The sequence below is a fragment of the Cervus canadensis genome, chromosome 12, assembly GCF_019320065.1.
Source record: "Cervus canadensis isolate Bull #8, Minnesota chromosome 12, ASM1932006v1, whole genome shotgun sequence".
Lineage (NCBI taxonomy): Eukaryota > Metazoa > Chordata > Mammalia > Artiodactyla > Cervidae > Cervus > Cervus canadensis.
Genome location: NC_057397.1, coordinates 66492617 through 66514278, shown reverse-complemented (window position 1 = coordinate 66514278; position 21662 = coordinate 66492617). Strand labels below are relative to the sequence as shown.

The window sequence follows — 21662 nt, the reverse complement described above, 5'->3', positions numbered from 1 at the left end:
CATGACAGAAGCGACTTAGCATGCACACATATACCCATAAACTGGACTGAATCCTGAATTTTTCTAGTTTCCTCAAATATCTGGCTACAACTCTCCAAGCTAATGTTTCCATTGTCTCCCACCTTTCTGAATTGGAATCAGTGAGAACGAAGACTGCCCTTGAACCTCCTTGGAAGGGACTCTACCAGGTCCTCCTCACTACCCACATGGCAGCCAATCTTTAGGGTCTTAAACCTTACATATACATCTCACAGCTGCAGAGGAGTCCACCTGACGTCTGGTCTTGTAAAATACTGAATCTCTAAATCAACTTGAGTAGGAAGAGAGGCAGCTGACAGTGAGGTGGATGCTCCCTCCAGGACATCAGATCAACACTTCATACTTCAACTGAACATGAAATTCTCTCTTTTTTTATTTTATTTTTTCCTTCCCTTTCTTTCACTCTGGCATCGGCCTGAGAAGGTAAACCATCATCTGTATCTCCCAGGCCGTTGATAAGGGAGGTAGCCTCTGAAATTTAAAACAACTATGATTTGGGGCTAGGAGAAAACCTAACTGACATCTAACTTGAATAGGCATATGCAACTAACTATCCCTGTGAGTGAATCCATTAACAGTGCTGCCTTGATGGAAATGATTTGTGTCCTGACAGGATTTATCTTGTCTGTGATGGTTATCATTCTCTGTATGTACCTAGATGGCTGGTACATCGTCATCAGGCAGTCTCTTAGGTTATCTAACTGTACCCCTGAGTGTTCACAAACAAACTGAGATACCTCATTGGTTGAACTCCCTGGATTTACATCAGTGAGTTATAAAGGAAGTGTCAAGAGGTATTCATGACTCAGGATTCACTTTCCTTAGTGGGTCCATTCTTCTCTGGTTAAGTGAAGTGAAGTGAAAGTCGCTCAGTCATGTCCAGCTCTTTGCAACCCTACGGACTATACAGTCTATGGAATTCTCCAGGCCAGAATACTGGAGTGGGTAGCCTTTCCCTTCTCCAGGGGATCTTCTCAACCCAGGGATCGAACCCAGGTCTCCCACATTGCAGGTGGATTCCTTACCAGCTGAGCCACCACGGAAGCCCTCCCTGGTTAAGAGTGCATGTAAACCAGAATATGATTAGGAACCTTTCCTTAATTCTTGAAAATATTGAAAAACTCACTGTTAGAGCAATAGCTGCCCAACAAAAATCCTAAGGCTTTCTGGCCAAAGTTGTTCTTGACATAAGATAGCCCTTGATTCTCTCTCAGTTGAGCAAGGAAGTGTCTATGCTGTAGCCAACACCACCTGCTGGACCTGGAGTAACACTTTCGGGGCAGCTGAAATTCTGGAACATCAGATCACTGAGCAAGTCACTTGCCTTCAAAGGGTGACTCCTGCCATGGGTCTTTCTTTGAATTATTTGCATTTGATTGGTTTGGGGCTTGGGGACCACGGCTCAAGGGCACATGCCACACACGAGGACTTATCCTGCTGGTTAGAGTCAGAGTGCTCTCTCTCATGTGCTGCGTTCCCTCAGAAGCTTTAAATACACGCTCACAACCACTCACTACCGAGTCTCACTGAGCCTAAGGACATCAGAAAGGGGGCAGAGAGAATGACCCACTTAAAAACTCTAAACCTGAAGCTGACACCTGTGACTACCACAGGGATTAATTAAAAAAAATTATGACCTGTGACTATCACAGGGAAGATCAACAGAAGCAGAAAGAACTAAAGAGCAGTATCTGATAATGGCATTTAATGCTTTAAGTTTTTATCACATTTCTCAGATAAGCGAGAATCTGATCAAAATGGGGAAACTGTTAAAGGGCCTCCCTCGTGGCTCATCAGTAAGGCATCTACCTGCAGGGCAGGAGATGCAGGAGACTTGGGTTCGATCCCTGAGTCAGGAAGACCCCCTGGAGAAGGAAATGGCAACCCATTCCCGTATTCTTGCCAGGAGAATCTCATGGACAGAGGAGCCTCGTGGGCTACAGTCCACAAAGAGCTGGACTCGTTGGGGTTGCAAAAAGTCAGACACAACTGAGCACGCACACACTTTAAAGAAACAACAGGCCCAAAATAGAATCACTTGTGCTAAACCCCATGTCAGCAACAAAACCTAATACCTAACTCATTGCATTCTCAATCCCTGCCCAGGAACCCAACTTTAACCAGTGAGTCTTGAATCTGGTTGGCCCCAGTGAGGTAATCCACCCAGTAGGCCCTTTTGTTCCTTTTAGGAGGGCAACCTTGTCTGAAACAAGACATTCTTTGCCAATAATTTCCTTTTTCCACTCCCATTCTCCCTTTAAAAATCTTTCCTTTTCTACAGCTTGGTGGAGCTCCTTTCTGTTTGCTAGATGGAATGACAATTGATTTATGAATTATTTAATAAAGCCAATTTGATCCTTAAATTTACTCCATTGAATTTTTGTTATTTGTGCATAAGCGAATTTTTTCATCAGGAGAGGTTATGTAGCTTTTGCCAGTGTCTCAAAGGTACCCATGACCTCAAAAAGATGAAGGAACCCAAGGAAAGCTCAAAAAGCACATTATAGATTCTGGGAACTGCACTGTTTTATTCACTCTTCAGGCCTGGAGGACCCAGGATCTCTTGGGGAGCCGTCAGTTCCTTAACTTGAGTTTATATCAGTTTCTCATCAGTTAAACAAAAATGGTATTTTCCTTTCATGAAGAGGAAATGCTGACACATGACTGCATTAGCTCAGCCTGCTCTTCCCCAACATCTGAAAAAATTCTCCCCATCAGGCAAAAGTTGACTCAGTGCTGTCCTTTCCATATCATCTTCCCCAAATCCCACTCTGTATCCCCAAATAGATGAGCTCCAGGCCCTCTGTAATCTCACAGTACTTACCTCAGGATTCTAATTGTTTGCTTCTCTATTCCAGATCCTTACTGACCATGAGCTCTCTGAGAAGAGGAACTGTATTATATTCTTTGCTTCTCATCACTTCCCTGACAAACAGTGCCCATATAGTATATCCATTAGGAAATATAAAAGTGAGAAGGTCTTGGTCCTTCTCAAGCCCTTGCAGGCTCCAGTGGGAAAGAGATTCTGGAGAAAATCTTCACTCTCTAGAAACCCTCTTCTCCATGAACACACAAACACACACAACATCGCAATCCAATTGATAGTTCAAAAGGAAGATAGAAAATTTCCTCATATGAAAGAGAAAGAATTATGTGTAAAGACTCAAGATCATTGAGAATCAATTGGCTCTTGCTAAAATGCAGAATATAAGATTTTGTAATCCAGCTGAGATGTAAAAAGAGAGGTTTTTCATAGAGATAAGCACCCAGTGCCTACAGGCTATGACCCCATGATGACCTCTTGGTCACGACCTCATGGTGGGATAGGGCTCCCCACCCAGGGGAGTTGGGAAGGGGTGTGTGCAAGCTGGAGCTGACTCCCAGGGACCACCCATCATCTCAGGGGAGGGAGGCAGGGCTGTCGAACGAGAAAGTCTGGTAGATGGAACAGGAAGGCAGCAGCCCCCAGAGCAAACCCGCCATGTGGATCAAGGATGTGGCACCCTCTTCCTTGGGGTCCAGCCAGTTCCAGGCTCAGACAGGCAGCACAGCTCTCTGGGCTCAGGCAGAGGACGCACACCCCATCCTTACATCAAACAGGTCCTCAGTCCCCTCCCTGGCTTTCCAATCCTTTCACGACGCCACCGGAGGTGAGGGATAAAGAAATGAAATGGTGTACCTGCAAATGAGGAGCAGCAAGAGTTATCAGGACAGAATGTGTGACCTGAGAGAAGAGAGAGGTGATGGAGAAGACAGTGCATGTCAAGCTAACAAGCTGGGACTTGATCCTTGATGAGCAGAGAGAGGTGGTGAGCACAAGACTGACAAGGTGGGATTCGGGTTGAAGAAAGTTAACTCTGGGAGCTGCTAGGGGAGGGGTGGATTTGAGCTGATCTGACCTGGGCAGGGAGGCCCGTTAGGAGGGGGTGTCAGTGCTCCTTCAACACTTACTGAATGGAAGTAACAGCTTGCCATCAGTCAGTCCGCTTAACTTTCACACCAGAAAAGCACATGGGACCACATTTTCCAGGAATAAAATTAGAAATGGAATATACTAAAATTAGCAAGTGATAATCAGCAGAGTTTAATCAAGAACAAGCTTTGTCAAACCACGTGCCCTGTCTTTCACAACACGGGGATATGCCTGCTGAGCCAAGTCAAGAGACCCTCACGACCTTACTCATCAGGTAGGCAGAAAACACACGCTCATGCCACAATCCCTCTTGCGTACGCGACTGCTTGGAAGGTCAACCCCATGATTTAGATTCAACCTAGAAGCATAGATAAAGTGCTGAAGGAAAGGAGCTGAGACCAGGGACATTTAACATTTTCATCAATAATCAGTGAAGAGAAAAAAGTGCACATTAGTTTTCCACATGGTACTCTAGCTGCTTAAAAACACATCATGTACTGAGAATTCAAAAGAACCAACCATAATGAGGAAGTGACAAAATTTGTATCACACACAAAAAAAGAAAATTAAAGCCAAAACAAACATCTGAATTTCAATTTCAGGAGAGTTATTGATGAGTCCAGCAGGGCTCAGAGAAATAGCCTTCCTGGCTCTTGATACCTGCTTGGTCTCAAGTATATGTTGATCTATCACACAATAGGCCAGAGCTCAGGGTGGCAGTAAAGACAGAGAGGACAGCAGTTCTAAATCGTGTTTATTCCCAAGCATCACTTGGGGCATGTGAATTGATAGAAAAAGTATTTCTTGGTCTTTTCCTCTGGTTCCTGACACTGAGCTCCTAAATCCCTTGCAATTTCTTGGGTGATAGGAGTGTCTTTTGTTCTAATGAGGTGACTCTTGGTGGCTACTTGGATGGTTTCAGGAGGGAGACTGGTTATCAGACCAAGACCAAGCCATGGTTAGAAGCTTGGAATTTTCAGCACAACTCCTCCCATATCCCAGGAAGGGGAGAGGGGCTGGAGATTGAGTTCATGACCAATCATGTCTACATGATGGAGCCTCAATAGACAGCCCCAGAGTAAGGCATTCAGAGAGCTTCTGGTTTAGTGAGCACATTCACGAGCTGGGGAAGTGACATACAACTCAACTCCATGAGATGGAAGCCCCTGCTCTCGAGGCCCTCCCAGACCTCACTCCATGCATCTCTTCATCTGGCTGCTCAGCTGGATCCTTCATCATATCCTTTATTACGTGATACATTGGTAAATACGTTTCCGTGAGCTCTGTGAGCTGTTCTAGCAAATGTTGGAACCTAAGGAGGCAGTCGTGAACATTTGATGTATAGCCAGTCAGTCAGAAGAACAGGTGACAACCTGAGACTTGCGGTTGGCTTCTGAAGAGGGGTGGGAGAGTGGGACTGAGCCCTTAACCTGGGGGGTCGGATGCTGTCTCCCAACAGATAGTGTCAGAATTGAGTTACGTCGTAGGACACCAGGCTGGCGTTGGAGAATGGATAGGTGTGTGGAAAGCCCACACACCTGGTATCCAACGTGAAGTGCAGCGATTACTCAAGAGTAGAGGAGAGAGCCTTTGCAGGGCGCTTGCTAAAATGACTGATTTCCAGGCCCTCCCACAAAGAGCCTGAGTCAGCTGTCCCCAGCGGGCACCGTTTGACTCTGGGATCGGACAAGTTCGCCCCCTTGGCAAGACAAGAAAACGACTCATCTGCCCACAGCCAGAGTCCTAACTTCTGCCCTCCCTCCAGTTAATTAGAATTAAGATAATGCTGAACATTTATGAAGTTGGCTACCACCTGCTAGGGGCTGTCTTAAGAGCTATGTGTGTATTTTTTCACTGAATCCTCCAGGGTCTTCATCAACAAGGTTCTACCAGTTCGTCAGTTTTTCAGATCAGAAAACTGAGGTCTGAGAGGTCACAACATTTGTGTCAAGGTTGCAGAGCTAGTACATGGCAATGCCAGGCCCCCATAGCAGTTCTTTCCTGAAAGGAGTCAGAAGCCAGGGGTCAAGTTCCCAGCTCTGCCATCTAGTAGAGGGGCTGACTGTAACTTGTGAGCCCAAACCTCAGCTGGACGATGGGACTGTTTTTGCCTCCCTTAGGGTCAGCGTGAGAAGCAAAGGAGTAAGCGAAAGGGGCTTCAGTTGTGGAGTATGCGCTCCTCGGTGAATTTTATCGGTTTCCATTTGCACATTTAGGGCTTCCCTCATAGCTCAGTTAGTAAAGAATCTGCCTGCAATACAGGAGACCTCGGTTCAATTCCTGGGTCAGGAAAATCCCCTAGAGAAGGGATAGACTACCCACTCCAGTATTCTTGGGTTTCCCTTGTGGCTCAGCTGGTGAAGAATCTGCCTGCAATGTGGGAGATCTGGGTTCGATCCCTAGGTTGGGAAGATCCCCTGGAGAAGGGAAAGGCTACCCACTCCAGTATTCTGGCTTAGAGAATTCCAGGGACTGTATAGTCCATGGGGTCACAAAGAGTCGGACTCGACTGAGTGAGTTTCACTTTTATTTGCACATTTAATTCAGGTGAACAGGTGCTGATAGAATCATGATAGCTTACATTGGGATTTAAATTTTTTTAAATGATCAGTACAATGGTTCTGAAGCAATGAAAGGCTTAATGAGAACGGACTTAGAAAATAAGGCTAAGCTATGCAAGAGAAAACACACACATGCGTGCTCAGTCGCTTCTGTCGTGTCTGACTCTTTGTGACCCCATGGACTGTAGCCCACCAGGCTCCCCTGTCCATGGGATTCTCCAGGCAAGAATACTGGAGTGGGATGCCATGCCCTCTTCCAGGGGATCCTCCCAACCCAGGGATCGAACCCACACCTCCTGCATCTCCTGCATTGCAGGCAGATTCTTTACCTCTGAGCCACCAGAGAAACCACATAATAGAGTCTAATTTATTTTTTAAAAACTGAAAACTGCATGAACACATCTGTCATGGCGAGGACACACATCCTAGGGGCAGTTGGCTGATATCCAGGGTATCCTGGTCAAGGATCCACACCTCTGGGCTGGCTGTCACTTAACATTTGAAAGATCCCAATCAGAGCCACACCCCAGAGGCAGCTGCTACAGGCTCTGAGCTAGCACTGTCTTAAGCTTCACTAGAAGGTCTGTTAATTACCAAAGTGATCTTGCGAAGAGGTTTTTGAGATATCTGTGGTATTCAAGACATGCAATTTGGTGGAAAAATACATTCTTGAAGAAGAATGTAGCCTCTGGCTAGTCTAGCAGCTTATAGCCTTCAGCATTCCAGGACTCCAGTTCTGTTCTATCGTCACCTTTTCTGTGGACAGTCAGATGAATCCTCTTCCTAGACTACTGTGATCACAGTGCCTGAGGGACAGAGAGCCAGGACAAACCTAAAGCCTAAAGCACAAGTTGAATGATGGTTTTCATACCTGCTTGTTATTTATTGCACATGGGACAGAATTCAACTATGTATTCAGGCAACCAAGATTTATTGAACCTCCACTATGTGCAAATATTCTGGATACTTGGCATACAACCACAAACAAAATAAAGATGAGACCAAGATTTTGGCCAGAGGCCCGCTGTACTGGAACACACCCCCTCATGTCAAGGAAGGTGTGGGAAGATACTTAGAGCCTTCACCTATTGCTGATCATCAAGGTTACCAACTTTTCTCTATAGGTGCCCGTTAGCCACAGATGGTCAAATTAACTTACATTAGTTTACAACAAGCCACCGTGAAAAGTTACCGAGTTTCATACTGAGATGGACAGCCCTTTTATCCTCTCTTAGACATCTAGAGGGTGCTGGTCCTGGGGAAGGAAGGATGCTATCTGCCCTCACCTCCTGCCACAGGACCAGGCCTGCTGCGCGGACCTGCTGAGCAGGCCTTGCAAACTCTGGGCCCTGGCCTTTCCTTCTGGGTTCTTTGAGTCCATGTAGGCAGCCATGAATAGCGGGGGAAGATGTAACGGCGCCTTTTTCAAAGGTCAGACTCACACAAAATACTACTGGCTTTAAGTAGATCCACGCACAAACCTTGCAGCTGAAACCCAGTGAGACCCTTTGTCAGAGGCAGGGTGTGTGGTCAGAACGCTACCAGAATTCTGCGATTCTGCTCCAGGGTTTCCTTCAGCACTGGCACTTTTTTCCCCGTGCTTCTAGCCATTTTTTGTAAAATTATTTTCTTTTGTCTTCATTTTCAGTTTCTACCTTTATTCTGGGTCAAAACTTCCCTTCAGAGCTTTCTGATGTGGCCTCCCACACACTGTACTACAAACTCTCAGCATTCAGCCAGGTCTGCAGAGTCTCTATTGCTGTAACTCTGATCTCTTTTCATTCTAAAGATATTGGACGACATTGAGTGCCGCTTCCTGTTGAGTCATCTGATACACAGTTAACATGCATAAATGAGGCAGCCAGGGAGGAGAGGGTCAAACTTCAGGTGTATACAGTAGGGGATAGGAGTAGATTAAGCCAAGAATGGGAAGACCCTCTACAAAGAAGCAAGTATCACAGTAATCAAGATTTTGGCTTCCAGACTACCCAGTCCTTACAAAGGGAGAGACGAAGCAGGAGCCAGTGGACTTAGCAACACCGTAAAAGATGAAGGTAAGGGGTGGGCAGGAAGAAGGTATAAGAGAATAAATTTAATTATTATAACTTGCCTATTAAAGGAGACCTACCAATCTCCAGTCATTATTAAAAAGAGGAGCCTATGGCTGGTCCACTAGAATAAACAGCCTACATCCTAAAGGGTTCATGGGACTCATCTAGTCTAATATCCCACACTTGCAAAGGGGAAAAAAAAAAAAGCCCTGAGCACCACCTTGTCCGAGATTTAGCAAATAAAAATAAAGAATGCCTGGTTAAATTGGAATTTCAGATAAACAGTAAGCGATTTTTTAGTGTAAGCATGTCCCAATTATTACATGGTACATACTAATACTAAAAATGATCCATTCTATAATTTTTATGGCAATCCTGCCTCCCTCTGCAAAGGTTACTTGGTCAGCTAGTGACCGACCCAGAGCTAGAATCCTGGCCTCTGTCTTTCACGAGGACAGGAATCACTGAGGGTGTTCCAGCAGTCCATCACATGCCTGAGAGGTCACCACCAATTCATCACCTCTGCTTATACGTCCTCGAATGGTCCTAAGGAAACTAATCTATGAAAAAGACAAATTCCATTCACTGGGCGATTTACCTTTTTAAGCTTGACGTATCCAGTATTGGTTTGGGGATCTGTTTCAATCTCCAAACGTCCCTCACTGTCTCCCTGTGTAATTCGATACAGGATTTTAGAGCTCCCAGTATGTGGTTCGTCAGCGTCTGTGGCCCGGATGGTTAAGATGACAGATCCCACAGCTGTGTCTTCAGGGAAAGTTAGGTTTCCATACTAAGAAGCAAATAGGGGAAAGAAACAATGAGAATGTCCATTGTCATCAAGCACAATTGTTAAAGAACAAACTTGCCTCGGGTTTCAGAATGGACACAGTCATAGTTTACATCAATACTTACCAAGCATGTTTTTCCTGTTGATGAGCAAAATGCAGTTGCTTTTGACACCAGTCACACTTGTAGACTGATATCCGTTACACCAAGAAACAGTGTCTCAGGGAGCTACTGATAGGATTCTAAAACAGATTCTCCCACCCGCATCCAATATATTTAATAACTGTAACTATCATTATAGTTCTTAGTAATGAGACAGATAAATAGCTACTATGTATTGAGTACCTACAATGTGACAGGCACTTTACATATATCATTTTAATTAACTCTTAATCAATCAGAGAATAGTTGTTAAGAGCCTGAACTTTGGAGTCAAATGGCCTCACTATGAATCCTAGGCTTGCCACTTATTACCTGGGTGAATTGAAATAAGTTATCTGATTTTTTAAAGTCTCAAGTTCATCCTCTGTCCATTGGACATAATAAAAATGGAAGCTATTTTACATTTTCTGTTTGGATTTACAGAGATAATACATATAAAACCTCTGGATGCCTGGCACATAATAAGTGCTCAATAAAGATAAGCAACAAGACAAAATGCCCTACTGAATAGCTGTGTTATCATCTCCATTTGACAGAGAAGCAAAAGATTGGAGAGGTAAAACCCACTCAAAGGGATGGGATGGGGAGGGAGGTGGGAGGGGGGTTCAGGATGGGGAACACATGTAAATCCATGGCTGATTCATGTCAGTGTATGGCAAAAACCACTACAATATTGTAAAGTAATTAGCCTCCAACTAATAAAAATAATTGGGAAGGAAAAAAAAAAAAAAAACCCACTCAAGACCACACAGCTAGCTGGTCCAGAATTGGGTTTCAGATCCATGCTTGTCCACCTCCAAAGCAGGTGCTGTTAATCTCTCACTCCTCCACTGAAAATCCCCCAGGTCATGTCTCTTGGCATCACGATCATGAAGATGATAACAGGCAGGGTCCAGGAGTGGACCATGGCAGCAAAAGAAGTGGACTCACACTTTCCAGAGCCCCATTTGCCTTTCCAAGCTCTGGGATTCCTAAAGCAGAACTCTTGTCCTCAGTCTAAAAGCACTGTCTAGATGTAATGCGAGGAAACTATAACACACAGAAAAGATCAAATACCCAAGAGAATGGAGACAGAGAAGAGACAGGCTCTTAATCTCATGCCCACTTAACCTCAGTGCCTGCTACACAAGTTATATTGTCACACCTTTTACCTCTGCAAACCCTCCTGTAAATCAATTCCCTTTCTTTGTCACAGCTTTATCCTTATTTTGATTTATGAACATCATCACAAGACTCTGGGCTGCCTCATCACTGACTTCAAACATAACAATCTAGTCAAAACAGCTTCTCTCTCCTCCAGAATAAATAAATAGAGGCATCCATTTTAAGGGAAGCAATGATAAAACTACTGCCAAGTTCAAAGCCCACATTAACAATAAATTAGCTTGAATTCTTCTTGATGTAGTCAGCTGATCTTTTTCCTCCTGCTCTTTTTGCCCAGTTCTTCTCATTTTTGCAAGTGTCATGAGCACATTCTTTTGGCATAAACCAGAGATTAGCTTTTTCTTCGACTTTGTTGTTGTTATTCAGTTGCTCAGCCATGTCTGACTTTTTGTAACCTCATGGACTGAAGCATGCCAGGCTCCCCTGTCCTTCACCATCTCTCAGGGTTTGCACTGAGTCAATGATGCCATCCAACCATCTCATCCTCTGTCATCCCCTCTCTTCCTGCCTTCAATCTTTCCCAGCATCAGGGTCTTTTCCAATGAACTGACTCTCTGCATCAGGGGGCCAAAGTATTGGAGCTTCAGCTTCAGCACCAGTCCTTCCAATGAATATTCAGGGTTGATTTCCTTTAGGATTGACTGGTTTGATCTTCTTGTAGTCCAAGGGACGCTTAAGAGTCTTCTCTAGCACCACAGTTCAAAGGCATCAATTCTTCGGCGCTCAGCCTTCAGATACTCTCACATCCATATATGACTACGGGACTCTTATTCAATTATTGCAAGGTGGGTTTAAATTGCCAATATTTTGCCAGATTTTAAATTTTGACTAAAAATTCTTGTTTGAGAATCTAGCAATAATCTATTTATTGTCCTATACACACAAAATATATAAAGGCAAACTGCAAGCAGCCACTCAATTTGTCTCAATTTGACAAAGACTGTGCTTGTAGCTTTCAAGCAGTCCTTGAAATAAATGAGCTGTTGGCAAAAGTTTATAAACAGATGCTCACAGATACTATAACAGTGAATGTTACTGTTCCCAGAAGATTTGCACTGAAGACAAGGCCTGAGTTTACTACCAGCGTATTAACTAAGATATTAAATCTGGCATTATCCCTAACTACTATTTGTGTCTCTATTCCAGAAGTAGGGGTCAGGTAATATAAACAAAGTAAAGCAAAAACAAGGTGACGACTACTCACATCTGACTTTTCAAAGATGGGGATCTGATCGTTGATGTCAATAACGTTGATTTGCACAAAGCAGAGGGTCTTGAAGTCTGAAAATCAAAAGCATATCACAAAAATTTTCTCTGAAAATCATGCATTAAGATCAGAAATCTGCAAGAAAAACAATTGGCAAGTACAGTGACAGCCATGCCACAATCTGACTAGTGACCTGCGAAGTGCGTGGCAAGGAGTTTCTCTGCTCCCCACCAACACCCACGTGTAGGTCACCAAGGTGGGGCAGAAGAAAACCCTGGGAGAGGCTCCTCTGGGCTTCCCGCTCCACCCACCTGCCTCCTCCTTGGTAAAATCTTGTTCCTGAGCCAGGCTTTCTGGGAAGCAGCCTCTCTTTTCTGACTAGTGAAACTTTTGTAGCCTTCAAAGCCCAGTGCAAAACTGTCCTTCTAGACAGCTTCTTTGAGCATCCCAGAAGGTTGTCTTTCCTTCTCTGAACACTTCCAGCACTCACTGTCCTTATCTCTTCTGCCGCCATAAAGGGAAGGCCCAAGTGAGGGAGGCAAGGTACAATTGTGTGTCTGTGTACAAAGTCGCTTCAGTCGTGTCCAACTCTTTGTGACCTTACGGACTGTAGCCTTCCAGGCTCCTCTGTCCATGGGATTTCCCAGGCAAGAGGACTGGAGTGGGTTGCCATGTCCTCCTCCAGGGGAATCTTCCTGACCCAGTATTTTACCCACGTCTCTTACGTATCCTGCATCGGCAGGTGGGTTCTTTACCCCTAGCACCACCTGGGAAGCCCACGATACAATTAGCCCTCTTCCAAGGGCATGCCTACCCAGAGGCAGCTGACAGAATCCTGGAAAGTGGCTTTGAGGGGTGGGTTTGACAGTTCACAGACCTAGTCAGAGACAGCAGTCAACCTGGATGCAAGGTGAGCATGGAGTACGGGTAGGGATGGGATCCCCAGAAAAACAGCCACATGAAGACCAACAGGATGGGATCCACGTTTCCATTATTCCAACCATGAAGCCTGTATCATACAATGGCTAAGACTTTGGGCTCTGGAACCCCACCACTGAAATTCTGTCTCTGCTACTTATCAGATGTGTAAGAGGTTGGGCAAGTTACTTGAAATCAGTGTGTGGTAGTCAGTTTACAAAACGCAGAGAGCAACAAAATCAAGGTTCTCATCATAAGAGACATTGCTGGCACTCTGTGTATCAGGCACGGTATTAAGTGCTTTGCTTACATGACTCACTTCATCTTCACTCTGACTCTGTGATGTAGGCACTATTACCATTTTCATTTCGTTCACAACCGAGGAAGCCAAGGGTAACTTGACCAAGGTCCCACAGCTAGCTCGTGGTCAAGCCAGAATTTGATTCCATGTGCTCCTTAGTCCTCTCCATCTGCTCCCCGCCCTTCACCCTGCTCTGTGCCCTGGAGGCTGACCTTAGGAACAGCATCACCGGGCATCCTGGCCCTCTGGGTAGCAGTTGAGTTCTGCCAGGGGGAGCACTGGCAGGAGGTCTGAGGAAGGGCAGGAGCACAGAGTCAGAGTCTGGCTCCCACTGCCAGCAGCTTCCTCTAGAGTCACAGCCCCAGGCCCAGGGCCTGCTCCTTCAGGGGAGGGCCCTTCCCTTGCCCCTTCTCACCTTGGGGTAAAAATGACTCCACTGTGCTTCACACCTCCTGCTGGCTTTCCATAACCCCTACCCACAGCTTTACAGACAATCACTTCTTGACTCTCCTTTTGGTTACTTCTTTGAAGGGGGCTTTCTTTTCCTGGGATGCTGACAAACATACTCAGGCTGCCTAGCTCCAGAGCTTGTTCTCAACACACCAGACACAAGGCCAGGCATGTAACCTAATAATAACCATCTTATAAATAAGTGGATGCTAATTAAAGCTGGGTCCAGCCCCAAGGACATTTGTAGACAGCAAGAATGTCTGGAGATTTGGAGAGGTCCCAGGGCCTGAACTTACCACTTGCCTATTCCAAGTAAGCCTCATTTGGACCAGCAGTGAGCCTTGTGGTTTTATGTAAATAAAATCACTTCCCTGAATTTATGTAAAACTATGCTAATTATAGTCTACTGACTAATTTTCTGTAGTACACAACTGAATGTTTAATTCCATCAACACACATATATTTACATATAAATATATTGCATAATCTGGTCCATATAGTCTATAGATGTATTCATGTATATAGACAATTTGTAATCTGATTTCCACTTTATGCTCTTATGGCATCAAACTGCTTTAGGTCTCCATGCATTTGCACATGGACTTTCTTCTCTGTCAGTCTTTACACTGTTTTGTAACATGTCATATTCATCCACTGAAACTCAGATTAATGACACCTCTTCCAGAAAGCTTTATCAGTTCTCCCTCCCTCTCCACTGAGTCACTCATTGCTTTCATGGGCTACCTTGTACATATTCCTTATAATTTATTTATTCACTTGTCCATTTCCTCTAACAAAAAGTGCTCCTTGAGGACAGACACTGGGTCTTATTTATTTGTGCATTCCCAGTATCTTGAATGGTATCTCAATCAAGGTAAATACTCAGTAACCACTGGAAGAATGGCTGGCTAATGGTGTGAAATTGTCAGTTCATCACAGACAGGGATGATTTATTATACCCACTTTCGTTGTACCTCTTAGCATAATGCTAAGCATTATGTTAGGCCCTCTATATTTGCCAAATTACTCTGTCTCAAACTTCCTGCTTTAGGGGCCGAGTAAACCCCAGTACTCTCAGTTCTCTTTAGTATCTCAACATCTGGATAAAAAAAAAAAATATGAAGAACAATGTGAAATGACGCTCTTTACTACAGCATACCTATATAATCTTTCTCTCCTAGCATAATAATTACTGAACTACTTGGTTATTTAAGACACAGTACCAGTTAGTTCAAAGAAAGATTCTTAACTTATAAGTATTAATGACCCTAAAATAAGCCTTTCTCTGAGGTCGAGTATGTTTGGGTGTCTGTGCAATTTATCTGAGAACATATGCATTTGTTTAGGAATTCATAGTTTCCATCAGATTCTCAAAGGGTCTCATGACTTCACAAAGATTAAAAGCCACTTGCTTTGAAATAGTATAAAGTATAAAGATTAATGTTTCCTGATATCGTCAAACGGCCAATTAGAAGCTAACAGGAGAAGGCAAAGCTTTCCAGAAGTTCCTTCACTGTCATATAGTAAAAGCCTTTGAGTCTGAAAGGGAGACTTGAGAAATACAACTAACTTTCTTGTTTGTGATCACAGTGGCCATGACAACGAGGCTTGCCAACAACTTCTAACAACAGGGATCTTAATTGACAACGAGCTGCCGGGCTCTGAAACCCATCACCATGTGTGCACCAAGACCTTGCTTCCCACTGGCTGCCCCAGCAGTGCCTGAACAAGGCAGGCAGGCTAAGTAGGCCTGCCTTTGGGGACAACAGACTCCTTCCACAGCCAACCTTGGACCTCCGATGACCTTGCCGAACTTCCCTTTGACCAGGAGCTTCCCCAGCACTTTCATTCCTTCCCTCCTTCACTCAGGGTCAGGCTCGTATTGAGGTCTGATGGTTCTTCCAGCCTCCTCTGTATCCCTTTCCATTTTTTCTCATAGGCAGTTCCCCTAATAAAATCCTTATATATTTAATCTCCTCTTGGGCATCTACTTCTCAGGAAACAAACATAATCACATTTTCTGAGCTGCCACTCTGGCCGTTCCCATGCTGGCTTCTGGGCTTGTTTTATGTGGGAAGCAATACCTTTTTCAATGGCAGCCTTTGTAACACACCCAGGCATCAGAGCAGCCTAACAATCACAGCTAGAAAGAAGACAAGTGTTTTCACTCGACACCGTGAAAGTGACACTAACCTTGGTTAGACACCTCTACGGTCAGGTTGTACTGCGGAGTGTCCCGCTTGTGCAATGGCTGCACCGCTAACTGGAGTGTTCCATGGTATGTTTGGACCAGGAACAGTCCATCTTGAGGAACTTTGGGAGTTTGATCCACAATTCTGTATTCTAAAACACTGTTGACAGTGTTTTCTTCATCCTTGTCATGAGCAATAAGAGTTCCAATACTGCTCCCTGTAGGGAAAGAAAGAAGGAAACCCATCCGTTATTCTTTTTAGCCTATTAAAAAATGGCTTCCGTGGAGAATCGGGTTCCTAGAAGGCACTGGAAGTAACCGTGAGAAGCAGAATAAAGTTCTTAGATTGATGCTGGTGCTTCTAACCTTTTCAGCAGTGCAGTGTGTGGAGCAGCGTCTTAGTTGGCTGCATATGTGTGTGTTAGTCGCTAAGTCGCATCCAATTCTTTGCGACCCCATGGGCTATAGCCCGCAGGGCTCCGCCGTCCATGGAGTTCTCCAGGCCAGAATACTGGAGTGGGTTGCTGTTCCCTTCTCCAGAGATGTTCCAACCCAGGGATGGAACCTGGGTCTCCTGCATTGCAGGCGGATTCTTTACTGCCTGAGCCACCATGGAAGTCCATTTTTAGCTGGCTAGGGCTTGCCATTAAAAAAAAAAAAGTGACCACACAATGGATGGCTTTCACAACGGCAAATTATTTTCTCAGTTTCTGGAGACTAGAGGTCTGAGAGCAAGGTGTGCTAGGACTGATTTCTTCAGAGATCTCTGGCTTATAGATGGCCATCGGCTGCATGTGTTTGCATGTAGTCTTCCCCCGTTCTGTGTCTATCTAGATTTTCTCTTCTCAGAAGGACACCAGTCATACTGGGTTAAGACTCACACTAATGACATTGAAGACCCTGTCTCTAGATGATAGTCCCCCTTTGAGGTGCCGGGGGCTAGGACTTCACCATATGAATTCAGGAGGACCCAAGTCAGGGTGTTGAGATGAACCATCCTGGATGTGGAGTGAGCCCTAAATTCAGAAAAGGCAACAGAGACACTCAGGGAGGAGGAGGCAATGTGAAGAAGAGGGCAGAGACTGCAGCATGACCACCAGGAGCAGCCAATGAATGCCAGGAGCTACCAGGGGCCAGGATTCTCCCCTCGCTGGCACCTTGATCACAGACTTCTAGCCTCCAGAACTGTGTGCAAATACATTTCTGTTCTTTCAAGTCTCCGAGTTGGTGGTCATTTGTTACAGCCTCCCTTTTGCACATTTGCACAAGGCAAATGGTAGCACTAGGGAAGGACAAGCCAACTGTGCTGAATTCTAAGCAAGTTTCTGGAACAACGACAGAGACTGACTCCACCCCAGAGATAAAGACAGCACGGGGCGGAGAGCAGGCAGGCGTCCTCTCTGCCTCGCTGCAGTTTATGGACCTAAGTTTTAATTCTGTGAGCATCTCAGTCCAGGGAGTTCTAGAAGTCTGGTCACAACACAGTGCTCTACCCAGGTCTGTCTGGATGAGCTCTGACAGATGCTGGGTCATCTTGCTGCATTAAATGGGAATTGTGCGTTTATCTACACACAGCCAGCCGGAATCCCACGTGAGGGCTAGAACTTGGATATGTATCCCCCTTGTGGAGTCTGGCTTTATCCCCACGCCCTGTTACTTTGCATCTACTGATTCACAGGGAGATTTGGAGGGTTTTGTGAGAGAAGGAATGGCAGTACTTAGGTTATGCCTCTAAGGGGGTTGCTCTGGCAGGCGTGTCTCCTGGCCAGGGGAGGAGAGGCATCAGAACGTGTGTCTAGCGTGGTAGCAGCTGCCATTTCTGCGTCCTCACAAGCAACCAAGTCACCTTTGGAATCTGCATCTGCCCTTGTAAGAAAAGCATCTGTGTGCTGGAATGAAAGTGCGTCTCACTAAATTCTGTGATAGTTTGGTGTCTGAGGGCTTCCCTTGTGGCCCAGCTGGTAAAGATCCCACCTGCAATGAGGCAGACCTGGGTTCGATCCCTGGGTTGGAAAGATCGCCTGGAGAAGGGAAAGGCTACCCACTCCAGTATTCTGGGCTGGAGAATTCCATGGACTTTACATAGTCCATAGGGTTGCAAAGAGTCGGACACGACTGAGAGACTTTCACTTTCACTTTGGCGTCTGAGCAGCCCTGCTCGGGACCCTTCCCCCAGCAAGTGAGCTGAGCGTAACACAGAGGACGCTGGTCTTCCCTCACTGTGGGGGAACCCTCCAGCTGTCAGAGACACCAGGACTGTTTGGCATCAATGACAGGGAAATTCTGGTAGGGGGCACCACTCAGTGGGAGCGGAGAACTTTATGAATGAGCCAGGAGTGAAAGGATAAAGAAGCTGTGGTACATATATACCATGGAATATTACTCAGCCATTAAAAAGAATTCATTTGAATCAGTTCTAATGGGATGGATGAAACTGGAGCCCATTATACAGAGTGAAGTAAGCCAGAAAGATAAAGACCAATACAGTATACTAACACATATATATGGAATTTAGAAAGATGGTAACGATAACCTTATATGCAAAACAGAAAAAGAGACACAGATATACAGAACAGATTTTTGGACTCTGTGGGAGAAGGCAAGGGTGGGATGTTTTGAGAGAATAGCATCAAGATATGTATATTATCTAGGGTGAAACAGATCACCAGCCCAGGTTGGATGCATGAGACAAGTGCTCCGGGCTGGTGCACTGGGAAGACCCAGAGGGATCAGGTAGAGAGGGAGGTGGGAGGGGGGATCGGGATGGGGAATACATGTAAATCCATGGCTGATTCATGTCAATGTATGGCAAAAACCACTACAATATTGTAAAGTAATTAGCCTCCAACTAATAAAAAATAAATGGGGAAAAAAAAAGAAGTGTCTTGTCTCCGAGTGACAAAGGCCAGGAACAAGTGGCAGCCCAAACTGATTTAGAGGTACATACAGCATTTCTTGGGGCATTGAGAAATACTTTGGGGAGGTGGGGCTTTTATGAGAGGATAAAGTTCTGGTGTGAACACAAAGGTGTTGGTGGCAAGTGGGATTTCAGAATTAAAGTTGGCGCTGCTGAGACTTGGGGACGTGAGTCTCACAAGTTTCTGGCCGATACAAGACACCAAACAGGAGAATATAAACATACGAAAGAATAATTTAGTATTTTAGCGAGCTAGATAGTAAGACCCCAAAAGGCAGGGACATTTTTGGGGGTGCCCTTTTAGGCTATATATTAGAATAGACTCATTCTGTGTTGATTTATGAGAATTCCTGGTCCATTAAGTCCACAACTCAAGACTGCGAAACATCGTTACAAAATAAATTATCACTTTTGGAGAGGCTGCACCCTTGAACAATTTGTTTTACCAACAATGACATCCTTACTAGTCTCAGAAAACTAGCACTATTCTCCTCCCTAGTAAGGCAGGCCACCACTGTGATGGCCCCCAGCAGTCCCCCCACTCCTGACAGTGACGCCTTGGTGTAACTGCCTCCTTTTGAATGTGAGCTGGGCCTAGTGACTGATTTCTAAAGAATATGGCAAAAGTTATGGGATGTCCCTTGTGAGATTAGGTTATAAAAAGACTGACTTTCATCTTACTTGCCATTTTTTTTTAACTCTCTCTCTTTCTGAATGAAAGGTACTCACCCCATGTCCAGATTCCTGACTCAGAGAAACTGTGAGATAATAAATGTTTGTTGTTTTAAGCTGCTAAATTTTGGAGCAGTTTGTTATGCAGCATAGATGACTAATACACGAAATGTTGGACCCTACGCAAAGATACTTGAGGTATCATCTACAGAGGTTTTCAAAGATCTTCTGCACAACCAATGAGCTGAGCAGTAAGGAGTAATAGATAAGAGGAGTCCCAAATCCAGTGAAGTCATAAAACCCCCAGAAATCAGTGTTCTAATAGTAGTTGTTCTTGCACAAAACTAAAGCTATCTTGGCACAGTACAAAGAAACGAAGCAGGTCAAGAACAAAAGGACAAAAACAGATAGAAATTGAACTTCATCTTCAAGCCCCATGAGCTTTTACCAGCTTCCTAGAGAGGGTGAATTGCAGGGTATCTAACATGGAGTGTGAATGTTTGCTTAAATTATTTAGCAAATTTGATGGGGTTACATCTGTCACTGACTTTTTTGGAAGGCAGATAAGAATCTATGGGAAAACCGTGCAGATGAGATAACCTTACACATTTATACAGGATCCTGGTGTAAGTGGTTACGGCGCTCACGGCGGGTGTGAGGGTTGTAACAGTAGTAGTAATAGTAATAGTAACAACGGTAGTGGCAGGAAAAGTGCTATGAGTAGGGGTGGTAGTTAGAAAACTCCCATTTTAGAACACTTCTCGCATATTCCCTGCTGAAATACTGTACCTGTGTGAGTCCCCAAATGCATTCTACCTCTGTGCTGTGTTGGGCATGGACAACCAATCCCCAGTCAGGTTTACCTGCCCACCATTTACCCAACAGGGAGGAGAAAGGGATTACAGAGTTAAAGAAGACAGACACACACTTTCTTACCTATTTGTTCATTCTCCTGGACCTCAAGTACAGTCACTGGAGATGGACACGTAGGTGGATTATCATTAATGTCTTTCACTTTCACTTGAATTTCCAGTGGTTTTGAGAGTAGTTTTCCCTGCTCATCCCTTGCAACCGCATAGAAAACATACTATAAGAAGATCAGAGGTAAAACATGACTCCTTCATCATCCTCTTTAAAAGGCAGAGAAAACAACTATTTCAAGACTATTTCATTTATCCCCTTATTTTCAATTCATTTAGAACTGGGAAATGAGAAAATATAAAATGGATCAAATTTGTGGGGTTATTTCCATGTGTTTGAGAGCAATAAGGCACTGAGGTTCAGAACACAGTTTGGGGGTTTGGTGGCGGACGTGCGGGTGTTAAGTAAAATCCCTTCTGCTCTCAGATCTCCATGGGCACAGGACCTTGCCTTGTCACCCGTGAACCTCCTCTTAGTTTTACTCACTTCGTCCTTTTCTTCTCGGTCCAAGGGCTGAGTCACATAAATATCTCCTTCCTGGTCGATCGAAAATGGAAATCGTGGTGTATTCTCCTTGCCCACTAAGGAGTATAGAGCACCTGGATCATTCCACTGCACCTACAGGGCCCAGAGCGAAATGTGAGGAAAGACAGACCCGGACGGAGAGAACTGTAAAGGAAATAAGCAATTTTCTAGCTCTCCATTTGAAATTTCTGACAACCTTGTTTGGATGTCTGTGGTTTCTCATAACTGTTAAATTACATTTTTGGTTTTCAACCTAAAATAATCCCTCTCCTTTTTTGCCTTTTCACTGTTATATTGCTCCAAATAAGCACATAGCGGTGTTTCTCTGCCCTAAAGCAATTCTTTGTGAACCCTCTGAAGAGTCTATAGGTTGTTCATTTGGAAGGCTGGCTGTGAAGACTTCCTGTCACGAAACACCAATTTAAGAAACAAGATATACTTAGTATCTGGCATTATCTGAGGACTAAGCCATGATGAATGACAAGCTCCCAAAACTCCTCAGTAAAGATAGGAGACACTTTCAATTCTTCACCATGCTGTTATTTAAGACAAGTGATACATAAATAAAGAACATCTCTCCCTTAAATATTTAATCTCATAGACTTTAGGGATAAGAATATTTGCCAACTCCCAGTGTTGTTTTGTAAATAACTTGGCAAAAAAAAAAATAAAAATCAATAAACTCAATAGTAAGTCCCATCTACTTGCTACAGACAGAGCCTAGCCTATATGATAATCTACTTACTACTAATAACAATACTTTTTGAGGGTTGTGCCCCATTCCAGACATAATTCTAAATACTTTAAAGTATCTCATTAAATCCGCAGTCTCATGAGGTAGACACTATTGTTATCCCCATCTTATAAATGGAGCAACTAGCACA

General features: G+C 44.5%; 1 protein-coding gene across 5 annotated transcripts in view; it reads right to left on the bottom strand.

Annotated features, from left to right (window-relative positions):
• CDH17 (cadherin 17) overlaps positions 1-21662 on the bottom strand; it is an 86526-nt gene that overhangs the window by 18112 nt on the left and 46752 nt on the right. For all 5 annotated transcript variants that reach the window (XM_043484149.1, XM_043484151.1, XM_043484153.1 and 2 more), the window contains exons 8-12: positions 20740-20871; positions 20269-20419; positions 15746-15961; positions 11881-11957; positions 9163-9354 (exon numbers count right to left, since the gene is read on the bottom strand). In XM_043484149.1, coding sequence (XP_043340084.1) covers positions 9163-9354; positions 11881-11957; positions 15746-15961; positions 20269-20419; positions 20740-20871 — 768 coding nt within the window. The remainder of the gene's footprint in view (positions 1-9162; positions 9355-11880; positions 11958-15745; positions 15962-20268; positions 20420-20739; positions 20872-21662) is intronic.